Below are 24,885 nucleotides of genomic sequence, written 5' to 3' on the forward strand. Positions count from 1 at the left end.
TTTCAAATCTCCTTTGAAACAGAAAAGGTAAGGGTTCTAAAAAGAATTAGAAAATAGCAACCATCTTGTCAAAGATAAGCCTGCATTATGAAAAGAAAATAAAAGAGTTAGGGCTGGCAGTACAAGCTGCCAGGCACTGACCAGATAAGAGGAGTGGGCGTTGTTAGTGGCTTTCACATCGGCATAACTCATGGGGGACTGTGTCAGTGACAGGTTTATAGGAACGCATGGTGTTGATACGTGGTTTCTTTGTCAAGATGATTCCTGTAAATGCTACTGATGAGTTCTGGTGAGTAAATAGTTAGTAATTTACTGTTATCAACATTAAACTATTTCTGGTTTGTGTTTACTTTAAAAATGATGCTTAAAAAATTCCAAATCCAGTCTGATTGACACTGAAATGCTCTTTACATGAAAGTTTGTTTATGGGCAGTGATTCTTTTGACAGATTTACAAGTGCCTGTGGAGTTTTAAAAGACTATTGCCCAATAGGCATTAAGTGAGAGACATTCTATTGTGTAAATATTTTCACTTATATTGGGGATTTTTAAAGAACTTTTTGAGCCAAATACTGCATTAAATCTGAAGACAGTGGCAAACTGATAATCAGCAGTTTCCAGCTTTGTTCTAATGTTTTGCTAATGGTTTCCATTTCCATGGCCAAGATTTGCAGTGGGTGAAGCATGATGTACATCCAGCAGTTTGTAAGGGCTTTCAAATACTATTACACTTTTTTTTTTTCCCAATAGCTCATTTAGAAATAAACAATTTTCAAAGTAGTATATTGCATTTTATTTGGCTAACGTATAATGAATGACAAGACAAGGAATCAGAAGTTGATTACAGTAATAGTGAATTTGCATAAGTTTGGGCCCATTCACGTGGAAAAAAAATGTTTGTTGTTTTCTCAAATGATTACTTTGGAATGAGGTGATGAGTGAGGAAGTGTACGTGACGTATCAGATTCTTCAGAATTCTTTCAGATTCCTCAGAAATTCAGAAATATTTTTCTTTCTTAAAAGGAAACTTCCTAGAATAGGAATATTAAGTAGACTCCTTACCTCAGAATCATTCTGAATAAAAAACTTGCTAAAATATATATATATTTTTAAAAGGAAAATGTTTCCGTTGCAGACAATATGAGAACAATACATGAAGAAATCGTGTGAATGTCACGCATTATAGCATTTTTAGCAAAGAAAATCAGAGGAACTAGTGGAACTTTTCAATTTTTATTTATTTATATTATGTTTAGCTAGAGTTGACAGTAGTGCAGTTGAGTTTAAACAGAATCAGATAACTTTCTGCTGCCTAAGAAAATACATTTTTTTTCTTTGTAGACCAGGAGGATAGGTCATTGAGTGAAGTGTAACCTAAACTCAGAGTCAATTAAAGGTGAATTAATCAGTATAGGACAAAGACATTACTCTTGCAGTTAGCAGTTTTTCACCCAATCACTGTTGTTTTTGATTCCCATTGCTCAAATGTAAAACTTTTTTTATGGCCCTTCAGTCTACTTAGACAGTTATCTCAAAAACATCAGGGATTAGACTTTTGCTCCAGATAGTTTAATCTAGGTAAATATATTCATCAGAGTTGCCTAATGGTACTGTTTTAAGGCTTTCCAATAGTGTAATTTCTTAGTCTTCTAGCATTTACTTGACTTCTTTTGTCTCTTTCAATTTTACTGCTTCAAGATTATTTAAGCAACGTGGACTGGCATTTCATCTAACTTCATCTGATTTCAAACTTAGAGTTTTAAACTAGCACCTGTGGTTGACTTGTTCCATGTTATTGTGTGTCTCATTTGCTCTTCTCTGATGTGCCCGTCCTTTTACTCATCCTCTCCCTCACTCCAAATGTTGTTCCTCTTGTTATGGCTTTTAAGATTCTTCTAAAGAAATCACCGACCTAATCTTCTTTCCTATATTTTTCTGTAGTTTTTGTCATCTAATTGAGGTTAATGTTAGTCTTTCCTATTCAAAAATATTTTTATTGAAGGAGTTTTTCATGTTCTTCCTTTCTAAATGAGAAACAATTTGTCCAAATCCCAATTGGATTGTTTAAATATGTGCGTAGGACATATCTGAGTAACCTTTGTAATAATATTCTGTTATTAATGCTTATTGGAAGCCTTGGAAGCATCTAGGATGCTTTCAGTACTCAAGACAATATATTAGTAGCACTGCATATTGGTAAAAAACAAACAAACAAAACAAAAAAAAACCACCAAGACCAAACAAAAAAATAGACCTTTCCAGAGTGTATTGTTATGTTTAGATACTCTAGTTACATGTTTATTTTCATATATGTATTCATATCTGTATCTATTTGTACAAATTTATTTGATTGCTATAACATAATAAGTGACTTGCAGTGGTTTCAACATAAGGTGATCATATTAATCATGTGCATTTTATAAGCACTATATATTAAATGTCTCAACATAATGTGTACTATTAGCCTTTTGACATTTTATATTACTTTAAAATAAATTCTAAATATTACTTTATATAACATTTTTCCTTTCTTTAAACATACAGAAAATTAGGCACAAACTTGTAGCTGCTACTTTGTATACAATTTCAGTTGGAAACTTAACAGTGGTAACATCCTGGATATTTTGCTATTGGATATATATATATATTTTTTTCACAATCTGATGTCCATCTTCTTCAAAAGTATTATAATTTCCTTAAACAGATGTAGAAAACTCCTTTTAATTAAGCAAATTAAAATGTTAATTAAATTTCATTCAGCATATAACTGTCATGTGAAGTTCAAACTTTTAATTGTAAGAGGCATGTACTTTAAGAAAATAGTCTTAAAAGTCTTATGGACTTTGATTTCTGATTTGTCTGATTTCATAGAATCATCTTACAACCATAGAGTGGCTTAGGTTGGAAGGATCCTTAAATTCCATCTAGTTCCAACACTCTGCTATTGACAGGGTTGCCACCCACGTGATAAGGCTGCCCAACTTCAGTTATTAAAGACACATAGCAGAGCACCTAATAAAAGATTTTCTTTTCCAGATCTGCTAAGTTTGAATTGATACTTCTATTATTTCTGACAGTTTGTTTGCTCTCTGGCATACAAACAAATCTCTATTAGCTTCAATTTCAACAGTTTCAAAGTTCTGTCTTACGCTACAGGTTGCAAGACTAGAGATTAAAGATGTAGTTAGCCTAGAACATTTTACATCAGCTTTGGAGCTCCTCAGTAATTTCATAGTCTACCTACATGAGTTGTGGAAGGATGCTAGAGTAAAATACGTACTTAAGTGAGATATCAGCATTTGTTTATAATAAAAACTTTCAAGGTTTATTTCACTTGTTTATTAAATCCTCAGTTAATTGGAAAGCTGTTATTGCTGAGCAAGCCCTGGTGGTACAGAAGTATTATAGGCAACACTAATAGTTGAGCAATATAATGTATATATCTGTTTCCAACTTCCATTGACATTTTTTCATTGGTCTGCAAACTTACAATAACATAACATGTTAATTTAATATTCACAGTTGCTTTTCTCACCATTTTGTATTAATTTTTGCTGGAATAACTTGAATTATATAATGGTGGCAGCAATATGGTGTGAAAATGTTTAATGCAGCCAAACTTTAACTACTAGATTTGACTCCAAAGTAAATTTCCATCTAAATTTAGCTGCTAAGGAATGAAGAGTGGAAAAGAAATCCCATAGTAGTTCATAAAATTGGTTGCTAAACGAAATATAATCGCATTTTTATTTCCAACAGTCTCATTTCAACTCTAATGTGGAACACTGGAACCTTCAAAGTTTAACAGGAGTTCTAGGGAATGGAGTTTTTTAGAAATTGGCATGTCATCGGGTCTTAAAATAACAGACTAAGTAGTAAACAAATTACAGTTATATGTAAGTTAAGTTTCTTACAGACTTGTATTTCATGTCATGGCCTGTAATTTGAATGCTTAAATAAGGTTAAATTCCTGCATCTGTGTTAGAAGAAATGCTTGAGTATAGAATGACTGTCACTCTTTGATTAAAATCAACTCAGATATAAGGCAACATCCATTCACAACAGAACAAAGTTTGGAGCTTTAAATACCATCTAGAATTAATGTGTGTTGTAGGCTGTTATAGCAACATAGCTCAGAGCTGGATTATTAAAACAAACAAGACGTTACTAAAGTTCCACTCTTTAAACACATGCAACATTTTCTAATTGGTATACTGGACCAGTGTCAGTGGTTTTTATGATAATGTAATTGCTGGATTCAATAGTGCATATTTATTTCCATTACCTCAAAAGTATGTCTAGGTGACTAATTTAGATGAAGGCTTTTCAAGTGTTGATATCTACCACAAACGTCTCTCAACTTGTTTTTATAGCCTCTGAAAAGCAGATGAAGTTAGTTTGCAGAGAATCTTCAGAAGAACATCTCCAGCCCTTCAAGGAGAAATTAGAAGAATTCTTCCAGAAAGGTAAACACATTTCAAAACTACGTATATATCAGTCAGTAGTGTAATGTTTTGCAAAGTATTCTATACATAATGTAAGCTGCATTAAGTCTCTACAAATTCCTACTGTTATGGATTATGTTCCTAATATGCCTAATATGTATTTAGAGTAATGGATACACAGATCTTAGACACCACTTATCAAAGGTAATTATTTCCTTGATCTCATGCATTTCTTATTATTTTCTGATTTATCTTTTATCGTTATAATTAGGTAATTATATTCATTGTAGACTTATCAGATTTATCTAGTAGAATATATATCTTCAAGTTCCTTAACTTGCTTGTTGCAGCATTGTGGCTAAAAGTGGTAAGCTGTAATACTATTTGGGTTAATAATCATAGAATCATAGGATGGCCTGGGTTGAAAAAGACCATAATGATCATCGAGTTTCAACCCCCCTGCTTTGTGCAGGGTTGCCAACCAGCAGACCAGGCTGCCCAGAGCCACATCCAGCCTGGCCTTGAATGCCTCCAGGGATAGGGCATCCACAACTTCCTTGGGCAACCTGTTCCAGTGTGTCACCACCCTCTGTGTGAAAAACTTCTTTGAACAAATTCAAAACACAACACCATATGAGCTGCTATGAAGACAATTAACTTCATCCCCGCCATTAATGAAAGTAGGCAAATGTCAACAAAAAGAAAAAGAATCTCAAAAGTTTCAAGAGTCCAGCCTTAAGCATGAGGAACATATTCTGTCGTCTTCTCACGTTTTCCTTTGAAATCTTTCTTATACTTGTCCTCATTCTGTACTCATTTTCATTAGCATATTCGTGTGCAAAGTTCAGGGAGCTTCAGACCCTATAGTTATTCACCCTTTACTTCCTTCAGTCACTTATCTCCTTGGTTTGAAGCTTTATAATGGGTGAGTGGTACTTTGTATGACATTAGAAGGGAAATCCTATAAAACTGTGTGCTGAAGATATGTGACAACAATCTTGATTTATAATATTAGAATAGGTATTGGACAAATTTCAAGAAGTTCAGTGGTTCAATTCAGATAAGTGTCTGGAAACTCAACTACTCTCTAAAATTAGGAGTTAACTGATAATGCCAAGCATCCATTAAGCATCTGCTTTCAGTTTTGTTTGTTTAAAAAAGGAGTTGTGGGTGATTTAAGCAAATGTATGAAAAAATAGTCTGTTATCTTCCTGCCAGCTCACAGCAAGTATCCAAAACTCAGAAACTTCTGGCTTGGAAATAGGGCTGGAACTCATAGATACTCGTTTTTTTCTCAAATCCTGATTTCCCATCATTTCTTCTCAGTGATAAATGGGAAATACTGTAGGGGGGGAAAAAGATTGATTTGCTTCATCAGATCTGTTTATATTTCCTAATTACAATTAATACCAATTAAATCTAATACTTGCTGTGTTGTAATAAAAAGCATGCAGTGTTATGGAGACTGACATTCTAAAATGCAAAAGGGGATAAACTGTACTTCTGCTGATGTCAGTGCTGTTTTGTATAACTGAATTTAACATAGTCTAGTGCCTTCAGCAAAGAATTAGGTGCCAGAACCTTTAGGTCCTATTCCCAGTTTAGCTACTTGACATATTATGCTAGAAGAGTTGGTTAATCTCTTTCTCTGAGAGCCTCACTTTCCTCGTACGCTGTGTAAAATAGTGATTCTTGTCCTTTTTTGTAGTGAAAGATGATCTTTGTCAAGTGTTACATGATTCCCACAGGAAAGGTGTAAACTGTGTTAATTCTTCATTAGCTGTATTTGATATGCTCATGCTTTTTAAAAGGACTTAGATTATTCTGAAAACAAAAATAATCATTAATGGATTTAATAGTATGGTGGGAAAAAAAGATTAGTTTTACTATAATACATAGACATAAGAATTATGTACAGGTGCTGTATTTCCAGTAAAGTTGCTGCACACTGTTTTCAGAAATACATTTGTTACATTTTCCATGATTCACAAAAATAACTTTGAAATCATGGCATTAATAGTTGGTTTGGAATGCCCCTTAATTTATGAAACTATGGCTAAAAATTGTTTAGGAAAACAACTCTTTGAATTACCAAATTTTCAATTAAAAAAAAAAAGCACCAGAATTGTTAAATGTATGTGAGACAAGTGCAAAATATTGTTTTGAAAAGGAGAAAAGAGAGTTTGCTTATTGCAGCTGTGAAGCTCGCTAGAAAGGGTGCTGGCTATCAGCCATTGTTGTTAGTTTTTCATGACACTTTTTATTCTCTTTCTGTCTTCTCTCAAGTATAATATGAACCAGAAAGCAGACAGAATACAAGAACAGTCAACTAGCCCTAATAAAATGTATTTTTCTCTTCCCCCCCCCCCCCCCCCCCCCTTGACTATCTTATATTATTTGTTCATTGTCATAAATGTGGAAGTTTGTAACTCACATTCATCCAGAATCTTGCAAAATCTGGTCCCAAATTCCCCTTCATTGGTTTCAGCCTAGAAAGGATGTACAAACTCTAATCTGGGCTGCATTTTCTCCCTTGAATGCTGGAACGTGTGAATCAAAAAGTCATTAGGCTTCGTAGCAGTTAGCCTAGGATGTTCATAGCTGTCTCTTTTCATTTCTCCAAGAATAAAGCATCTTGCTGATGGAAACTGTGCTATTAAAGGAATTCATTCCATTTACAACAGAGTCTGGGAAACAAGTAGTCTGATGTCAGAACAGAACAGTTTTGGAAAATCATTAATAGTGGGAAGGAATGCTATTTGTAAAAGCCACATGATGCACTCAAGTGTCCAAGGTAACAAACAAGATGGAGAGAAAGGGATTTGTCAAGTATAATAGATCTGCTGAGATCAATCTTGTAGTGGAAGGAATTGTCCTGTGTGTGGAATTGTAGCCTTGCATTTGGATAAACAACACTGGTTATGTTGTTGCTTTGCTACAATTACTGTTTGTCTTACAGTATATAAGAGATGACTGTTGCTCAGTCATGGCACTGTACAGTAGAAAAATAGAGTCACAAACCAAGTGAGTCAATGTACTACTATGTCAGGAGGTAGTATATTTTTCAGACAAGGTTAGCAAGCACATGGAAAATGTCAGTAAATCTGATTTTTACTGCTAAGTGATTTCTTAATAATTTTAGCCAGGCTGCAGTAGCTACCTGGGCATGCTTCCAAACTGTTGTGCTTTTTAATGTACTTCTAGAGCAGAACAGGAGCTTTGATCCACATCTATTCGTTTGCCTGTTTTTGAATGCACCGTAGAGGATTGTCAAGGTAGTCCAGTGGGAAAAAAATAAGAAATTCTTTTAAGTCTAGCCCATTTCATTTATATGTTAACTATTTTCTGTTTTGTATTATTCTTGTGGGAGTATAACTGAGAAATTAAGAAACGTCATGAAAAAAATTGTATCCAACTGCACTGGCCAGAAGCTCTGATCAGAACTCTTTGATTTCTCTGACATGAGAATGGGAAAGATAAATAGGGACACTTGTCTGAATCTGTAAGAGGCCAGGCTGCCTAAGCAGGCAGACAGATACCTCCTGGCCTTTTCAAATATCTGAAGCATTTTCATGTAAATTGTTTGATCCAGGTCACTGCAACTATGCAAATAATTGTTACTTCCTTTCTGGTATCTTCAAGATTTCATGTCAGTTGAACCTTCATAACTTTACTTCCAGAAACGTAGTTTCTTCTAATTAAATGTAAATAAGAAATGCTTGTTGTGATTCTGTATTTTCTTACTTATTTGTAAGAAGATGAAATACTGAATGTTTGAAATCACTGGTCTTTAAATCATAGACTTCTAAGCTAAATCTTCTTCAAAGTGTATTTGACTTCTTTTAACTGAATCATTTCTAAGGTCCTAAGGTAGTTTCCAGGAAGATTTTTTTTTTATTCTTCTTCATTCTTAATATCCCTACTCAGATAATTTTGTTATCATTTTACTCATTATCAGCTTACATTTATTTTCACTCAGTTTTACTACTTTTAATTTGCTTCTTCAGCATAACTAATGAATCATCTCATAGTAGCATTCAGATAGGGAAGTTGCCCCATTTCTTTTCTTTAACTCTAATCCTGTGAAGTATTTCAGCTGGCTAACTGTCAATTTCTTGTTATTTTCTGCTTGTTCCTGGATTTAAAAATGTTTTCTTCAACGTGGTTCTGGTGCTATATATTTCCATACGCAGGAATTTACTCTCTTTGTCTAGTATTATCCATTGTATCAACCCAGGTATCCTTACTTTTTTTAGTTTGTAGTCCCTGAGTTGTAAGAACCTGGTAGTATAATTTCTTCTATTAAATAAATAAATAAATAAAAATATTTCCACTCAAAACAGTTTTTCAGTCAAAGCTGTGTATGTAGTAGGATGCTGACATATTTCAACAGTGAATCAGAAGTCAGGAATACTCCAAGACACCATAGTCAGTACAATTTTCACAATTCATGATATTTCATATTTCTCACTTGCTGTTAGAAGAACATACCTTTGTAAATTTTAATACAGTCAAAATTTAGGGAGAAATTTACATTGCTACTTATTACCTTTAATAATCTAACAATATTATATTGGTTTTAAAATGGAGAAATTGTTTCAAGTCCTTATTCTTAACTGTTTACTAGAGCTTTCCTGTAATGACTTCCCAAAATATCAGAATCCTCTGAAAAAATATTTTAAATTGTTGCTTCCCTACAACAAAAGTTCCTTCTCCTCAAAAAGTATATCCACAGAAACAATGTTCTTTTGAAGTCTTAGAAAAAAAGTATTCTAAAACAGGTAATGAAACTGTCACATACTTGTTTTGCACTGTTGTATTCCTCTACCTTGATCTACTTAATCTAATCATAGTGTTATGGCACTTGCTTTTCATTTTCTTTGTAAAGCTCTTGAACCTTTTATAGTTCTAAGACAAGCAAGAATATCAAGAATTGTTTTTAAGGAGCATTGGATTTCAGTAACAATTGCCTTTTAACATCTGGTTTGTAAACAACAGCAGAAGAGCAATAGCACTTGCAAGCATCTTACTGTTGCCCTGATGTTCTATTACATTCACTTATGAGGCTACATGTGTCAACTAAAAAGCATCTTTGTAAAAATGACCAGTTCTACAAGGCATCAGACTGTCTTGCAGAATCTGTGACTGTTCAGTCTGTATTATCAAATACGGGATCTTTCTTTTGTGAATAAACTGTACAAATACAAAGATTTCTAACTACAAAGCTGTATTTTCTATTCGACTCATCATGACTCTTTTTTCCCCTTCATTTGTTTTCACTGAGATGTTTTATTATCTCTGCCACACATATGCAGTTCTCACATTAAACAGTGTGGGAGGATATTTATGTCCAGTGTCAAACATGAAAAATATGTCATACTTCCTTGCAGTGATAATGTTTGCTTATAACTTTTTATCCTTCCCAGCAATGACATTACAGACCATGCAAAGTTTGTGTTAAGATGTGGAACGTTGTTTTATATGCCAGCAGCAGAATTACTTTAATCTTTCAAACTGTTTGTGACAGTCATAACTGTTTTCATCACTCAAACATTGTTGTATTTAAATACATGAAAGAGTGATTTACATAAATTGGCATGAGTCTGCAAAGCACAAATCCTTATTGCTGTGGTACTCTGAGATTTTAGAGTTGGACAATGACCTCAGTCCATAAGATACCAAATAAGGTGTCCTAGAATGTGATTGCATCCATATGCCTCTTAAGAATGCAATATTGGTAGTGAGCTGATTCAAAGAAGATTTTGCTCTGAACTGAACAATTCCTCCTACTCTACTGAAAGAATTACCATCATTAAAGTCCTGAAAATTGATGTTAATTAAAAATATGATTTCTCAGGAAACTTTCAATTGAGTACTTTTGAGACAATTACACATAGATTGCTATAATCAGTTCCACTATAATCATGACTTACTATAAAATTGGAAGGCTAAACTACATTGAAATATGTAACATGTAATTTAGAAGTGCTTATAATTAGAAGTGTGATGTCATCCTCTCCTAGAAGACAAGGAAAGAATCTCTTACAGAAAATGGTTCCTTCCAGATTATTTTCAGTTTGATTGGCTTTGTTGCACTGAATCATCATGGCTGCCACAGTGATTGGCATTTCAACATAAAGGAGGATTTCTTATTAATCACAGTTCAGTGGCATAATTAATGTTGGTATTAATACCCTTGATCTAATACCAAAAACTGTGTTGCGTATGGTTGCTCTAAAATGTGTACCTACATTACTGATACCTTTGGCTTAATCATTACCAACTTGTCTGGAATCTAACATTTTAAGTTTTCTTCAAAACGCTTATTTTCTATTCAATTAGCGTGGATTTCTTTCAGCACTTGTATCATAGTCATATAGGTAAACCACATCTCAGGTTATTTGTGTTGGTTTTCCATACACTTTTCCTCTAGTCCAACTGCTTTGTTCTTCTTCACTGTCTTCTAATGGATTTCCTGTTTGATTTCGTATCTTCTTGTGTCTGAAATACAGTGCTACTCAGTTAGCATGTATGTAGTTCACCTGAATTTGCACTGCTATTTACATTCTTGTCTTATCCTATTTGTACTGGTATTGAAAGTCAGTGAACTAACATAATTTAAGTCCCTGAGAAAGCTTTTCTTGGTGGGAAATACGGATACATATTAATTATTTTAGCTTATATATCCTATGTAAACAGCTTGTGCATAGACAGGAAAATTTACACAGGGAAAAGAGCAGAGTCAAGAAATTGAAAGGATAGAAGAAGTTAATGCATTAACTTAAATAAGGAAAACCCAAAAGCTTACTACCAAAACACATTAATATCTACCACCACAGCGGTCACCCTCAACACCATATTCTTTGGATTAAGCTTGGAAATACCCTTTGCTGCTACCATAATACAAATTGATTATGACAATAATATGCTTAATATGATATGCATCTTTGTGGAATTTTTCCTTAAACTTTTAAAGTTCTAGTATGTTGATTCTTTCTCTACATCATTTTTCATACTTGTGCAAACATACAAATATCCCCCTTTTGCGTAATTGATACAAATAGTAGTTGCTGAAAGTTCTGTCAGGAAGTTGCATCTCTCTGGGTTAAAGTGCGTTATGGTATAAACTGTGTTTTTCTTTGTTAAGCAATTACAGGCAATATCAGAACATGGCTTCTTTCTAGGTCAAAAAGACAAATTAATTTGACACCCAAACAATCTCAGTATTTGAGTGGCAGTTCTCAGGAATCTGAAGCTGGTTAAAAGACAAAGCATGAGGTTGCTACTGAACTCAAAATTCAAGAATGATGGAGTAAAAACATGTGGATGATCTGGATACTACATTGCTTCAAGATTACAACTGCTATAGAGGACAGACTTTTAATAAATGCTAGAAAAGTCTGATTTCAGAAGGTCACTTCAGCCTCCTCAGCAACTACTGCTGTGATCTCTGTGCCTAGATGCTTGGTGCTGGGGCAAGATATTTAGAAGAGTGTCATTACAAATTCACTGACTTTGTCCTGAGATGCACACTCACATGATTGTTTATTGAGCACCTCAATACAGTTGGAGAGATCAGTGAAGTTTTTTTCTCTTAAAAGATGAATTGATTGAAACAGTACTGTTATCATGGCACATAAATCAATCCAAACATTTTCTAGCATCAGGATTTTTCAGTAATCTAATTCTTGTTCCAAGACAGCCATAAAATGCCTGAAAATAGGTTAATGGAATTTGCAGCTACTGTACTTTGTATTCTGGGATATAACCATTTGCACGAAGCATGTCTAGAAATCCATTCATCTTGACACTGTCTTACCATCTGAAAACTTCCTCTACAAAGTGTTGCCATCTCTGGAACAGAAGGTGTTATCAGAGGGCATCCTGGGCCAAGCACAGAGTGCTGGCTTCAAAGAGCATGACAGCGTCTGTGGCCAAGCTGAAAACTGAGAGGGTTAAAGAATATTAGATGAAAAGGAAAAACTGTTCTAGCAAATATATTTGTTTTGATTGTTTGTAGTTTTGTTGGTACAGTTAATCAGTATTTGTCTGTAATGTGCTTTCTTAGCTGGTGTTTTGAACTAAGGGCCTAACACAGCATTGACTTTTGAACGGAATAGGAATTAGTTAACATGTATTTATGTATAAGAATATATACAATTTCTACACCAGGGATTTTTTCTTAATGTCTAATTGGGTAGTTCCTGAGACAGAGTATCCCCAACCTTAATTAGGAGAGCTGACGCTACTTTTCCGTTAGAAATCATCATAAGGGTACTTTGACATTCCTATATTTCAAATGACAGATATTTTTGATTTTGATGTAATTTGCTATTCTTTTGGATTTGATGTGAATAAAGTAAATTACCTTAAGATTTAAAAAAAAAAATTCCAAATTTAAAAGATTTTCAAACATTTTGTAATGTTTCTAAACATATTGTAAAATAGGTTGTCCAATAAATATTTGATGTTATTCTTGTTATGTCCCAGTCTTAAACTAAGCTATGACAAGATTTTTTCTCTTGCCCGCTGTTCTCATTTCATCATATAAGTATCTGAGTGCTTTCTAGGTATAAATAAAATGGCCCAACTAATTTGTGTTGAGCATGCTTTAGTTTTCCCTTTTCCACGATAGTAGGCTGTTATTTAGAAATCTAGCAATTCTTTTTTATTATATATTCTATGTATTTATCATAAGAAGGCATGCTCAGTAAAGTTTCTGCCTTGTACTTGGAAGCAGTTTGCTGTTTCTTCTAAAAACGTCAATTAAAAGAATCTGACAGAAGACTTCTTAAAATTAATCTTTTTAATGCAGTATTTACTGCTGTATTTTATTTGAGGCAAAGAGAAGAAATATTGTAATACATGTCCAAATTTGCCTCTTCTTTACATTTGGTTTCAAACTGCAGGCTTTTCAAACTAATAGCTAGCTACTTTTTCCCAGATAAATACAAGTTGTAGAGGAACTTTGAGCTAAAAGCAAGAATTAAGTACAGTAGTAGTATGAAATCGTTTGGTATATCCTTGTGATTTTGTAAATGAAATTATTCCATTTTTGTTTGGAAAATTATTGAACCTATATTGTGATTATGATATTTTTAACCACCTGTCTGCTTGTGTGTATGTATTTGTGCAGTATGCCAGTAGTCCAACTGAGTTAGCTTTCCTATTGTTGTGTTCTTTCTGTAGAAATTAAATAAGATTCAGATCGTGTTGTGCAAAAACATGGGTGATTTAAAAAGAATTCTTTTATTTTGTACTTATAATGTTTGATTAATAGTTCTGATTTATTTTTTATATTTCTCACAGAAAAGCTTGGGATTTCATGTTAAATGCAAACCCTTATAAACAGGAAAGTTGTTAGTTTAAAATTCAGAGTTTATTGAAATATTTTCTCTCTTGCAAAACCTGTACTTTTTTTTTTTTTTTTTTTTTTTTTACTTAACTGGATCCTGCTGGATGTTCTGCAAATTCAGGTTTGTTTCAGATATGATGAAGACTAAAACACTGAACTTCAGACACCAAGTTATATCAGTTTTAGTGATCTTAATAGCTGAACATGATGAGGTTTGCAGTTTACCCGCTATATCTAATCTTTAATTTCATAAGAAATTGTCAAAACAAGGAGTGTTCATTTGGTACATCCCACTTCATTAAAATGCAGTTATAGATGAAAAGAAAAAGAAAAAAAAAATTCATAGGCAAAATCTGTCTTAATGTTTCACTTGTTTTTCCGTATGAATATTTGATGTCCATACTGCAAATTTCTTTGATTTTCAATTTGATTTATCCCTAAATAGAGGTAGCCCTGCAGTCAATAATCAATTTAGGCCTGAAGTTCCCCCTCCTCCCCATCCTGTCTTTGTAGCCGAATAAAAAGAGGAAGGTGACTGTCATACTTCTAAGCAGTATATTTTTAGAAGGTCAGAATGATTAAATTCATTCTCAATAATGTAGGTTTTTTTCTGTTCATGCTTTTTTATTGACAGTCTTTGTTTCTTAAAGAGCCTTCATTGCTTTTTTATTTAAACAAAAACGTAGCAAAGAAACAGATGTGTCCCATATAAAATATGCCATAAATCTTGTCTCACAAATTCTTTTCTCTGAACTTTCTGACAGAAACTGTCAAATATCCACTTTAATTCAAGTATAAAATGTTCACTTTGTGTCATGGCGCCAACCACCATATGCTGGAATAAAGTCGGTAACCAGCAATAAAAAAAGCAACATACGCACCTTTGAAACAGTACAAGCAATCAACAGTGAGAAAGGTCTATATAAATCTATGGAGAATTAATCTCAGCTTTGCCACTATCCTGCTGTGCATTTACAATGAGATTTTGCTCCTGACCACCAGAAGTGGCTTACTTTGCAGAAGGAGTGTATCCTAATGAGGCGAAAATGTATGGAAAACAAAGCAGCAGCTTTTAGCCCCCCACCCCCATCCTTTGGATCACCTAGAAGAGCGTGTCCTAGTGTGTTCAAACGTGTGGGGCCACTACACATCACACGTTGCTGTACTTTAGCTGATCATGTGAAACCAATCTTTAGTGAGCTTAATCAGCAGAAATGATTTAGCCTCATAAATCATTGTTACCATTCCACCGGAGGAGGCAATGCTATGGCTTTTCTCTCCTAAAAAATTTCAGGCACAAATTTCCAAAGTTTCTCTGAAATTAGTTTAATTCTCTTTTTATAGTTATTCATTGTTTACTGAACAGATTACCCACTGGCTCACCACCCAACTAACATATTTTTATCTCTCACTTTTTTGAGAAGACTTGCTTCCTATAGGCTTAAACAGTTATTTTACATGTATTTAAAGTGTTGTCCTTGATATAAAAATGTGCTTATCCTGAAAGTTTTCACTTCTGCTGCAACAGGAGATTGTAGCTGTAGAAAATCTGAATGGTTTTCTTGAACAGAACAGATTGTTTGGTTTGAAAGGATTAGAACTAATTCTCCAGTTCTGCAGACTGTTTAGATACATTTAGTCATCTCAAAGGTTAACCTGCAAAATCGCATTTGAAATTGAACTACAAATTTAAAAGAATTGATTAAAATAGAAATGAGAATTAGAAAGCATTTCTATAGTGTATAATTTCTAGTAGGCTTTAAATCTCTTTCCCTCAAGAATGCGAGAAGAAAAAATTAATGGCTTAATTGAATCTTAATAGAATGCAGTTTCAAATAATTTAATTGGAATAAATTGAAAAATGTAATGTTAATTCTTGCTTTGTAACTAGTAACTGCAGAATATAGGAAAGTAAAAATATTAGTCCTAGTTTTAATGAAACAATGACCTTCTTCTGTACAAACTAACTAAAAAAAAATATCTTTAACTGAAAAATAGCTTTAACTTGCACAGAGTACAGTAAAAGCATTGGGGTAAGAAAAATATATTTTAAGAAATATAGGACTTTAAGAAAATACACATAAAATGTTTTTTCTGCATAGTTAGTTATAATGTTCTGGTAAAGAGACCTTCAACACTTTTTCTGGCAAATTTATAGACAGCATTATCACTTTTAAAAGAAAACATAACTTCCTAGGTTTTTTATTACCTATGATAATAAACACTTCCTTGAATGTGTTGCATGAGCGTGTTCTACTGGTGTTGTATGCCTCGGTGTGTGCACAGATGTCTACAGTTTGTTATGCTTTGGTAACATTAAAAATACTGACTGAATATTTTATAATGTTTAACAATTTCTGTGTACTCTGTTAATTAGTTCTTGCCCAGTACCCATGGTACAGGCTGTTAAATAATCTTTCTGATTGCTTATATGGGACCTTGTTTGTTAAGCAACTTTCCATGGCTGCACAGAGACTCTTTGTATGATAGAAACAGTTGTAGCTTTTCATCATTGGATGTGGGTTTCTTAGCTAAAAACAATTTTTGTACCACTGCAAAGGAAAATAAACTTGTAAGGACTGGTTCAGGGAAGCATGATTAAGACCTCATGACAGCAAGTGTTCTGAAGATTGTTTTGAAGGGATTTAAGTTGTCTATACCAGTATTTGTACAAAAAAAATTTCAAAGCCAAATCCCATGTTAAAAAGTAGTAATTTTTCTAATTTAGAGAAGAGTTAAAGGAAACAAGGTATACATGATCACACTGCATGTTGTTTGTTCCCCTGCCAATAATTTTTAATGGGCTCACCAATTTTGTCCCAGTGTGATAGAGGTCTTAAGATATTAAACGTCTAAAATCTCAATAAAAATATGTGGCTAAATAGAGAAGAATGACCATTTTAGTCTTCCAGGGAGAGAGGCTGTATCAAGAACACAACTCTTAATTAAATATTAATGAATCCATCTGGGGACTATCTCTAAAATGCAGATCAATAATAGGCCAGGTTTCATTGGTTGCATTCCTTGCAGGCCTCCTTGCTTAACTGCTACTTTAGAAGAAAGGTCTGTTTCTGGGGAGAGAAGGGAGTGAGACTCTGTTTTGGAGGATTTTTTTTGCATTATAATTTACTGGAATAAAAAACTCTTAGACAAACAGTGGAATATTTACGTGTATTTTCAGGCTCTATTTTGAATTTCATGTGTTCAAAAAGCCACCAAATTAGAAGATAATGACTACCTAAAGAAAGCCAATCAAATAATACATACTAAAAAATTTACCTGCTGGGAATCTGTACAAGGAGCACTCAAGTTTTTTACTGTTATAAGCCTGAAAAGCACCTGCATGAGAATGGTGGTCTGCAAGGGAATAACTTCTCATCACATTAGGTATGAATTTTTCAAATTTGAAATAAAGTGGAAAAAATATTCTCTCCTGTATGCTATGCGTAATATGAAGAGATTGCTTAAGTAAAAAGATTTCCTTTTTTATGGAAATAACTCAAAAGTTTCTCAGTGTAATAACGTAGAAATAGAAATTTCAGTCTTTGTGTATAGCTCTAGAGATACAGATTTTTCATGAGTCTTTTCCTAGAACAGAACAGGTGTGCTCTAGGATTTCTGACATTGTCTTGTTTGCAAAAATCCTTTAAGGTTATTGGGAGATACTTTCAGTCATTAGAATGAAAACATACATGTCTGAAATTAAAAAAAAAAAAAAACATCTTTTTTCTGAGTAACCTCATTTCTGAGAGCTTTTATATCCTCTGTTGCTATCTTAATTATATGATATCAAATAAGTTCTAAAACTGGATTCTGTCTTTATGAAATGAAAAAACAATACCATGTGGTACTAAATTAGAAATCTCCACGTTTTTAGCAATTCCAAAAACCCGTTGTTATACTCAGTACCATAATTACTCCTATCAGTCTAGCCACGCTTTCAAAATGCAGTAGACATTATGGCTTTCCCTCAATTTTCTGATTTTAAATTCTCTTTCATTTGTGTGTATTTTCATGACTACTTTTTTATTTGCACTTGGTATCCATTGTTCTAAAAATTCTATTAATTTGATTTCCATTCCTTTAAAATTTTCATTCCAAGAAACTGGGTTCTGGCACTGTTGTGTAATGAAAAGTATTTTCACATTATGTACAACATACAAATTGTTCTTTTATAATTCATTTGCAATTACATGAAATTATTGTATTTTTATGCAGGGCCCTTTCGTTTTCTAGCCAGTAAAATAACATTAATAACAAAAATGTTATACACAGGATAGTGATACTTATTAACAGTTTGCATGAGTTGTTATCCTCATGCATGTGGTTCTGCTACCGTCATCCAATGAATAAAATCTTGTACTGCATTGAAAACTACACACTGTTTGACATGATAAATCTAGTGACTGGACACCAAGACTATATTAAAACAAAAATTATAAATCTGACTTTTATGAACAAAAATAATAAAACCGTCCAATTGATCCAATTCAGCTAAATCTTAGAATTCATCTGTGGTGATTTTTCTATATGGTTATGGTGCTCTTTTCTGCATCTGGCTGGGATGGAACTTAATGTTCTTCATAGACATCCATATGGTGCTGTGTTTAGGATTTGTGGCTAAAACAGCATTGATAACAGACCAGTGTTTTGGCTACTGTGCAGTACTTTCACTGTATCAAGGCTTTGTTTCTTTTTCCCACTCTGTCACCCCTGGCAAGTAGGCCAGGGGTGAGCGGGAAGTTAGAAGTGAACAGAACCTGGACTGCTGACCCAAACTTATCAACAAGATATTCCATGCACATAACCTCATGTTCAGCACTCAAAATGGAATGGAAGGGAATTTGTAGTAGGTAGTCATTGCATCAAAACTGGGTGGGCTTCAGTCTGCTTGTGTAGTTGTGACTGCTTGCTTTTGCATTGCTTGTGGTTTTTTTCCTTGCTTTTGCTCTTTCCTTTTGGCTTCCTCATGCCACTGTTGGAGAACAGAGAGTGAGTGACTGTGTGGTGCTTAGCTGCCAGGGTCAAGCCATCCTGACTCTAAAATAACAGTCCTGAGGGGAGTCCTTCATTAGATTGCTCTTAAGCTCCCAGAACATCCATATACCAGCAAGTGCACCCCCTGTGAAGTTTTCTTTCTGCTTGTAGTCCAGTCATTGTTTTCATATTCCTATGAACAAGGAATAAACATGGAAAATGTCTTTACTTGATTCCCTCCTGTGAATACTGAATAGTTGGATAAAAGAATGTTTTTTAAAAGGTCTCCTTTTCCCTTGAGTTTGCAAACAGTGGATGTCCTGAGTAAGGGATTTCTTAAAAATGAAGTCTATTTGTAAGTTTTCACTGGTAATAGTTCTACTGAAAGCAAAACCAAGGGAGGCTAAACTCACTCTGCTGCTGATCCTCCTGTTCTTTGTATTACTATAGTGTCTAGGATTTTAAGCATGTCTAGAATTTTGTATAAAGACAAAAAAAGTATATTGTTTTTAATGGTCCTCTCTAGTCTGTTTTCCCATCTTGAAGGCCTTCTTTGGCTTTTTTTTTTTTTTCCACCCTGCACAGTGTCTGATTAAATACAGTTGATAAGTTTATTTTTTTATGTTAATAGTACTTCAGCATGGAGATATACATATATAGCTTACTTTTAACCATAGGGTCTTCTGACTTCAGCTTTAGATGTTATATTAAGGAGCATGGTTTACTGTGGTGGTAGGTGGACAGTTGGGCTAGATGATCTTAGAGGTTTTTTCCAGCCTTGGTGATTCTGTGATTCTGAAATCCAGATATAGTTACAGTGCATAATTTCTAAGAGATTTTGATCTGTTACAAATGGTGGTATGTCTTCAAAAAGGCCAAGAAAATAATGATCATAGTGGCTTGTTCTCCTTACCTCAGTAATGCCACAGAATGTGACGTTTGACACTTCAGAAAAAAATAATGTATCTGAACCTTTCTAGGGATACACTTCAACCCTTCCTTTACCCTTGTTTAAAGAACTAGCATGTTTCCATCTTCACAAATCAAGTTAATTTGATGCTTTTATAACATTAATACTTAGGAGATTTTAATCTTGACTAATGATGAAGGTGAGTTCTTGTGCTCCTAGAAAATGGCCTGTCCTTTTTCACTGTCTTAACAGCTTCTGTCCAGTCTATAAGTTCAGAGAGGTATATCACTTGGTGTTTGGTTTGGTTTTGCATGTTTGGGGTTGTTTCTTTTTTTGGTTTGGGGTTTTTTTTGTTTGTTTGTTTGTTTTCTGTGACTATGTCTTATCCCAGATTCTGTCTTAAAGTAACTGTAGTTGGTTGGAAAACATGAGTCAGAAAAGGCCTACTTTCTTCCTTGTGGCCAAAAAGAAAAAAAAAGCCTTGTTTTAGGGTGTTCTCCCCTCCATCCCACCCCCCTCCCCCCAAAAAACCCTATAATTAACTAGTCTCTAAATGTCCATGAAGCATACACTTTATGAACCACATGAATTCAGCCCTGAAAGATAAATCTAAGAGTTCTGATTTCTGTATCCCAACTGCTAACTCTCTGAGCATTCTCATAATTTTGAAGATTTCTCATTGCTCTGGAATGTTTATAAAAGTGATGAAATGCTATACATGAGATCTTTCAGTTCTGAAAATAATAAGATACTGAAAAAAAAAAAACAAAAAAGCTGTAATAAGCACAACTAGATCAGTAGACTTGGGTGAATTATTCTACTTGGATTTGTATACTCAACAAATCCAGAAGATATTTCCATGCGGGGTGGAGGGACTAGCAGGGCAGATGTAACTGATATCTGTGCACCCATTTTTCTTTCTTTGTCCTCCGCTCTTAGAGCAAGTTGTCTCATCCTTCTTTTTTTGACTGTTGGTTATTTGCTTTCACCAGCATTCAGTCTTTGACACTATCCATTATTGACTTCCCTTTGTTCTTTTGGGAACTATTTCCTAGTACCTCGATGCATGAAGAGATCTTGGTTCTGTTGTAGCTGGGAGCTGCTATGCAGATATTAGGTGTGTTAAAAACAAATATTTTCTGGTAATTTCTCAAGATAGTGTTGCTTTTTCATCCTCAGCATGAGATACAGATAGCAAGATAAGACCAGTGGTTGGTCTCCAGAGCCTATAGCTGCATTGCAAAAAAATATTCCTACAGCAGATCAGAACTGTATATTTTGCAAATAGGTGTTTTCCTTTCAAACCCTTGCTTGTAAAAAGACACAGAAATTCTTCACTGACCCTGGCTATCATATCCATATTAGAAGATACATTGACTAAGATAGATTAAGATACACTGATTAAGAGCATATTAAGAATGTTCATTTAGAAGTGACAAGACAGCAAACTTCTACTTGACAATTCCCTTGATTTTCAGGGGTAGTCAAGTATAATGACTCCAAGGCCAAACAGAAGGCTCCTTACCAAATATAGTTTAGAAGACATTTTGAAGGACCAATATCTAATCTATATATATGTAACATATAACATTTGTGTTGTAGAATAATTTGGTGCAGAAAGATTGGATCTGCAGATTGAAACAGCAGTGAATAATGCCTTTCTGTGTATACAATAGAGATTCAAGTTTTGGGTTAGGTTTAACCAGAGGTGCACATCTCCAACTCATGTATCTGAAGGGTCAAGCATCGTTTTGGTCCTTTTGTCCCTGTTAAGGACTGGAGCGCATAAAAAGCTTATATAAGCTTAAGCAGGGAATGGACAATCACAGAATCACAGAATGGCCTGGGTTGGAAGGAACCTCCAGGACCATGAATCTCCAACCCCCCTGCCAGGCAGGGCCTCCAACCTCCCTATTTACTAGACCGGGTTGCCCAGGGCCCCATCCAACCTGGCCCTGAACACCTCCAGGGACAGGGCATCTACAGCCTCTCTGGGCAGCCCATTCCAGCACCTCACCACTCTCCTGGTAAAGAACTTAACAATTAGGCTAGATGAGTCTTTATGCAGATCTGATATGTCTGTGGCTATATTCTTAAATTAAGGAAACTGATATCAAGTATATGGTCTAAGAATGAGAGCTATGTATTTCCACTTTAACAAAGTAACAAATCTGCTGTTGTCAGAGAAATAAAAAGAAATAAATTCCTTATGTAATTCAATTTAATTTTTCTCAGCAATGTTATAAGTTGAGGACTTATACCTTGATTGTGGATCTGTGGAGGAAAATACAGTGTTTCATGGAAAGCTTTACTGATGCTATTGATAATGTTAGTTACTGTAGGTTGTGGAGGGGGGGAGGAGCAGGATTCTGAGTAGGAGTTTACTTAAGAATTGCATAGTAGACTAAAGAATTGCTCTATCTTCTTGTCTTATGCACAATGGAGTATTTGTTACTGCTGTTTACTTAGAATTTGTTACATAGACTTGTTCTTTTGTTTTCTTAACAAGTCTCAACATCTTATTTTCAAATACATACTTTAAAGTAGTTATTGAGTAGACATGTTTATAGCTAAAGGTATGGAAAACACTATCATACATATAAAAGCTACTTTCTTGCTTCCTCTTTTCTCTCATATTGGTACACAAAGAAACTCACTGTCATAATAATGTAAACTTTGTGTGTTCTTTCCTAGAAGTCACATCTTTTTTTCCACTTTCTCTAACTTTTTCTTCCATCTTTCCTTAATGTGTCCTTAAGAGATTAAAAACCAGTAGGTCAGTTCTTACACTGAACTATAAATGTTATCATACACTGTTCAATTTTGTACACAGTTTAGCTTTTAACTGTTTTGGTTTTCCTATATGTAGTTAATTCTGTATAGTTATAAACTATCAGAATTCCTGCTTACATTTCCCAGTTTTAATGATAAAAATATGTAAGAGCTGTGGAAATAACAAACTAAGTATATTAGATGAACTTTAGCTTGAAACAAACACAGTAAATCGGAGCTGTTCTATTTCAGTGGTAGCTGTCTTACCACCAGGGTTTGAGGTGGAGAATCTAATGGCATAGAATTGTAGAATTGTTTTAGTTGGAAGGAACCCTTAAAGGTCATCTAGTCCAGCTGCCCTGCAATGGTCAGGGATACCTACAGCTAGATAAGGCTGCGCAGAGCCCTGTCCAGCCTGACCTTGAATGTCTCCAAGGACAAGACTTCCACCACCTCACTGGGCATCCTGTGCCAGTGACTCACCACTCTTGTTGGGAAAACTTCTTTATATCTAATTTAAATCTTCTCTCTTTTAGTTTGAAACTGTTTCCCCTTGTCCTGTCAAATATATAGAGAGAGAATTCCTTGTTTTCTTTGCACAGGACACACAACATTGTTTTAGGCTTTTGCCATAATGATATAATCTGAATTAGTATCTCCAACACATTTGCCCAGCATATGAGTAGAAATTACTTAGTTTTGTCAATGTTCAGCAGTGTTCTGAAGTAAATCAGTTTTTAAATGATTTTAGTTTAATACAAATCTCCATGTAAGAACCATAGTCATGAAATGGGATCATTCTATACATATTTCTCAATGGCCTTGTCTGAAATGAAATTTATAACTGTAACTACATTTCATCAATATGTGCACTCCTATAGAGAGAGCAGTTCTTTGTATCATTACAGTGTCTGAATTCTGTTTATATTAACATTTGCACTTACATATTTTATTCTGCTGTGGAATAGAAATAAGTCTTCCCCTTCAGTAATGTTTTTTTACATACTTAGTATTCTGCTGCAGCTAAGTTAGCTATACTGTACGTGGAATTAATAAGAATTGATCAGCATTTTTAAAAAGAAACTAGGGCTTTTGCTTGAGGAAAACACTGAAGAGCAGAGAATGCCCATCCTTTGAACATCAAATCCCTGTAAGTAGTTTCTATGAGCACTTTGTAACAGAAGGGCTCAGATTCAGTGACCATGTTTCAAACTCTTGGCTGCTTTTTCAAAAAATCTTATACATTTAAAACTTTGTACATGTGTTTTCACTTTCCAGTTTCCTGAACAAAATGTGATAGCTATATGGAACAGTTGGTGTTAACTGTGTTTGTTACCTGTTCAGCAACTTCCAATTATTTGCAGTGCAGAAATTGGTTTAAATTTGTAAGTTCTGATCTTCAACAATGAAGGAATATGCACAACTTAGTGCTCTCTTTTTTAAAATCTGAATGTCAAGTTTAATTATTTCCTTTTATTTTGATTAATAAATACTTCTATATATTACAGTATCAGATTTTAAATTACTTTTCAAATCCAGTGCACATGTTATTATATAAGGAGTATAGATGTAGATATAAGAAAGAAACAAAAAATTGAAAACTACTAAATGTTTATCACTACTATTATATCTATCATACAACCTATCCAATTTGGAATGTAAGGAATGCTAAATCTGTGGGATCATTAAGGCAGTAATTTATATGTTTGAAATGTTTCTCACTGACAGCTAAAGAGGAACGTAAAAAAGAAGAGAGCAGTTTGGAAAATGCACAAAAATGGTAAGGGTTTTTTTGTTTGTTTGTTTGTTTTTGCTTGTATTTTTTTTTTCTAACTGTTTGCTGTTGGTTAAAGATGTTATTGATCTAGGAATTATATTAAATAGGAAAAAGCATCTGTACTTCAAAGAAGTAATGCTTTCTGAAAATTTCTTACGTAGTCTTCCAGGAAAAAGTTCAGTTAGATTTTTAGCCAAACAGTCTCCTGTGTTTGAGGTTTTAATTACTGTCAACATTGAATTGAATCCTTGTTTTAAAGAATATTGTAGTAACTGATTAACTACTGAATGTAGTAAAACTATGTTTCACAGTCACAGAACTTTTTTATCACCTAAGCAACTGGATGTGATATACTAAGAAACCATTGAAATCCAAATGGCTTTCTGATCTGAACACCTATACCTTGCTTAGGCCAGAAGAGGCAACATATAGGAAGAAGTAAGATAAGTTGATACACGGATAGATAAGAAACTGTTTAATAAGTTAGTATTTCCATTAAATATTGTATTGCAGGTTATATTTTAATTAGATTTTTTTTTTGCTCTATTCATAAAAATGTAAAACGATAAAACAATTTAAAGAAAAGCTTGTAAAACACTTTTCATGCATTTTTTTGAAGAGCATCTATGAAAAGAGTAACAGATAGATAG

General features: G+C 34.0%; 1 protein-coding gene across 1 annotated transcript in view; it reads left to right on the plus strand.

The window, feature by feature from the left end:
* Positions 1–24,885, plus strand: part of FMN1 (formin 1) — a 116,892-nt gene that overhangs the window by 79,894 nt on the left and 12,113 nt on the right. The window contains exons 13-14 of the mRNA NM_204423.2: positions 4,373–4,465; positions 24,187–24,238. Coding sequence (NP_989754.2) covers positions 4,373–4,465; positions 24,187–24,238 — 145 coding nt within the window. The remainder of the gene's footprint in view (positions 1–4,372; positions 4,466–24,186; positions 24,239–24,885) is intronic.

The sequence above is a fragment of the Gallus gallus genome, chromosome 5 (genome assembly GCF_016699485.2).
Source record: "Gallus gallus isolate bGalGal1 chromosome 5, bGalGal1.mat.broiler.GRCg7b, whole genome shotgun sequence".
Taxonomy (NCBI): domain Eukaryota; kingdom Metazoa; phylum Chordata; class Aves; order Galliformes; family Phasianidae; genus Gallus; species Gallus gallus.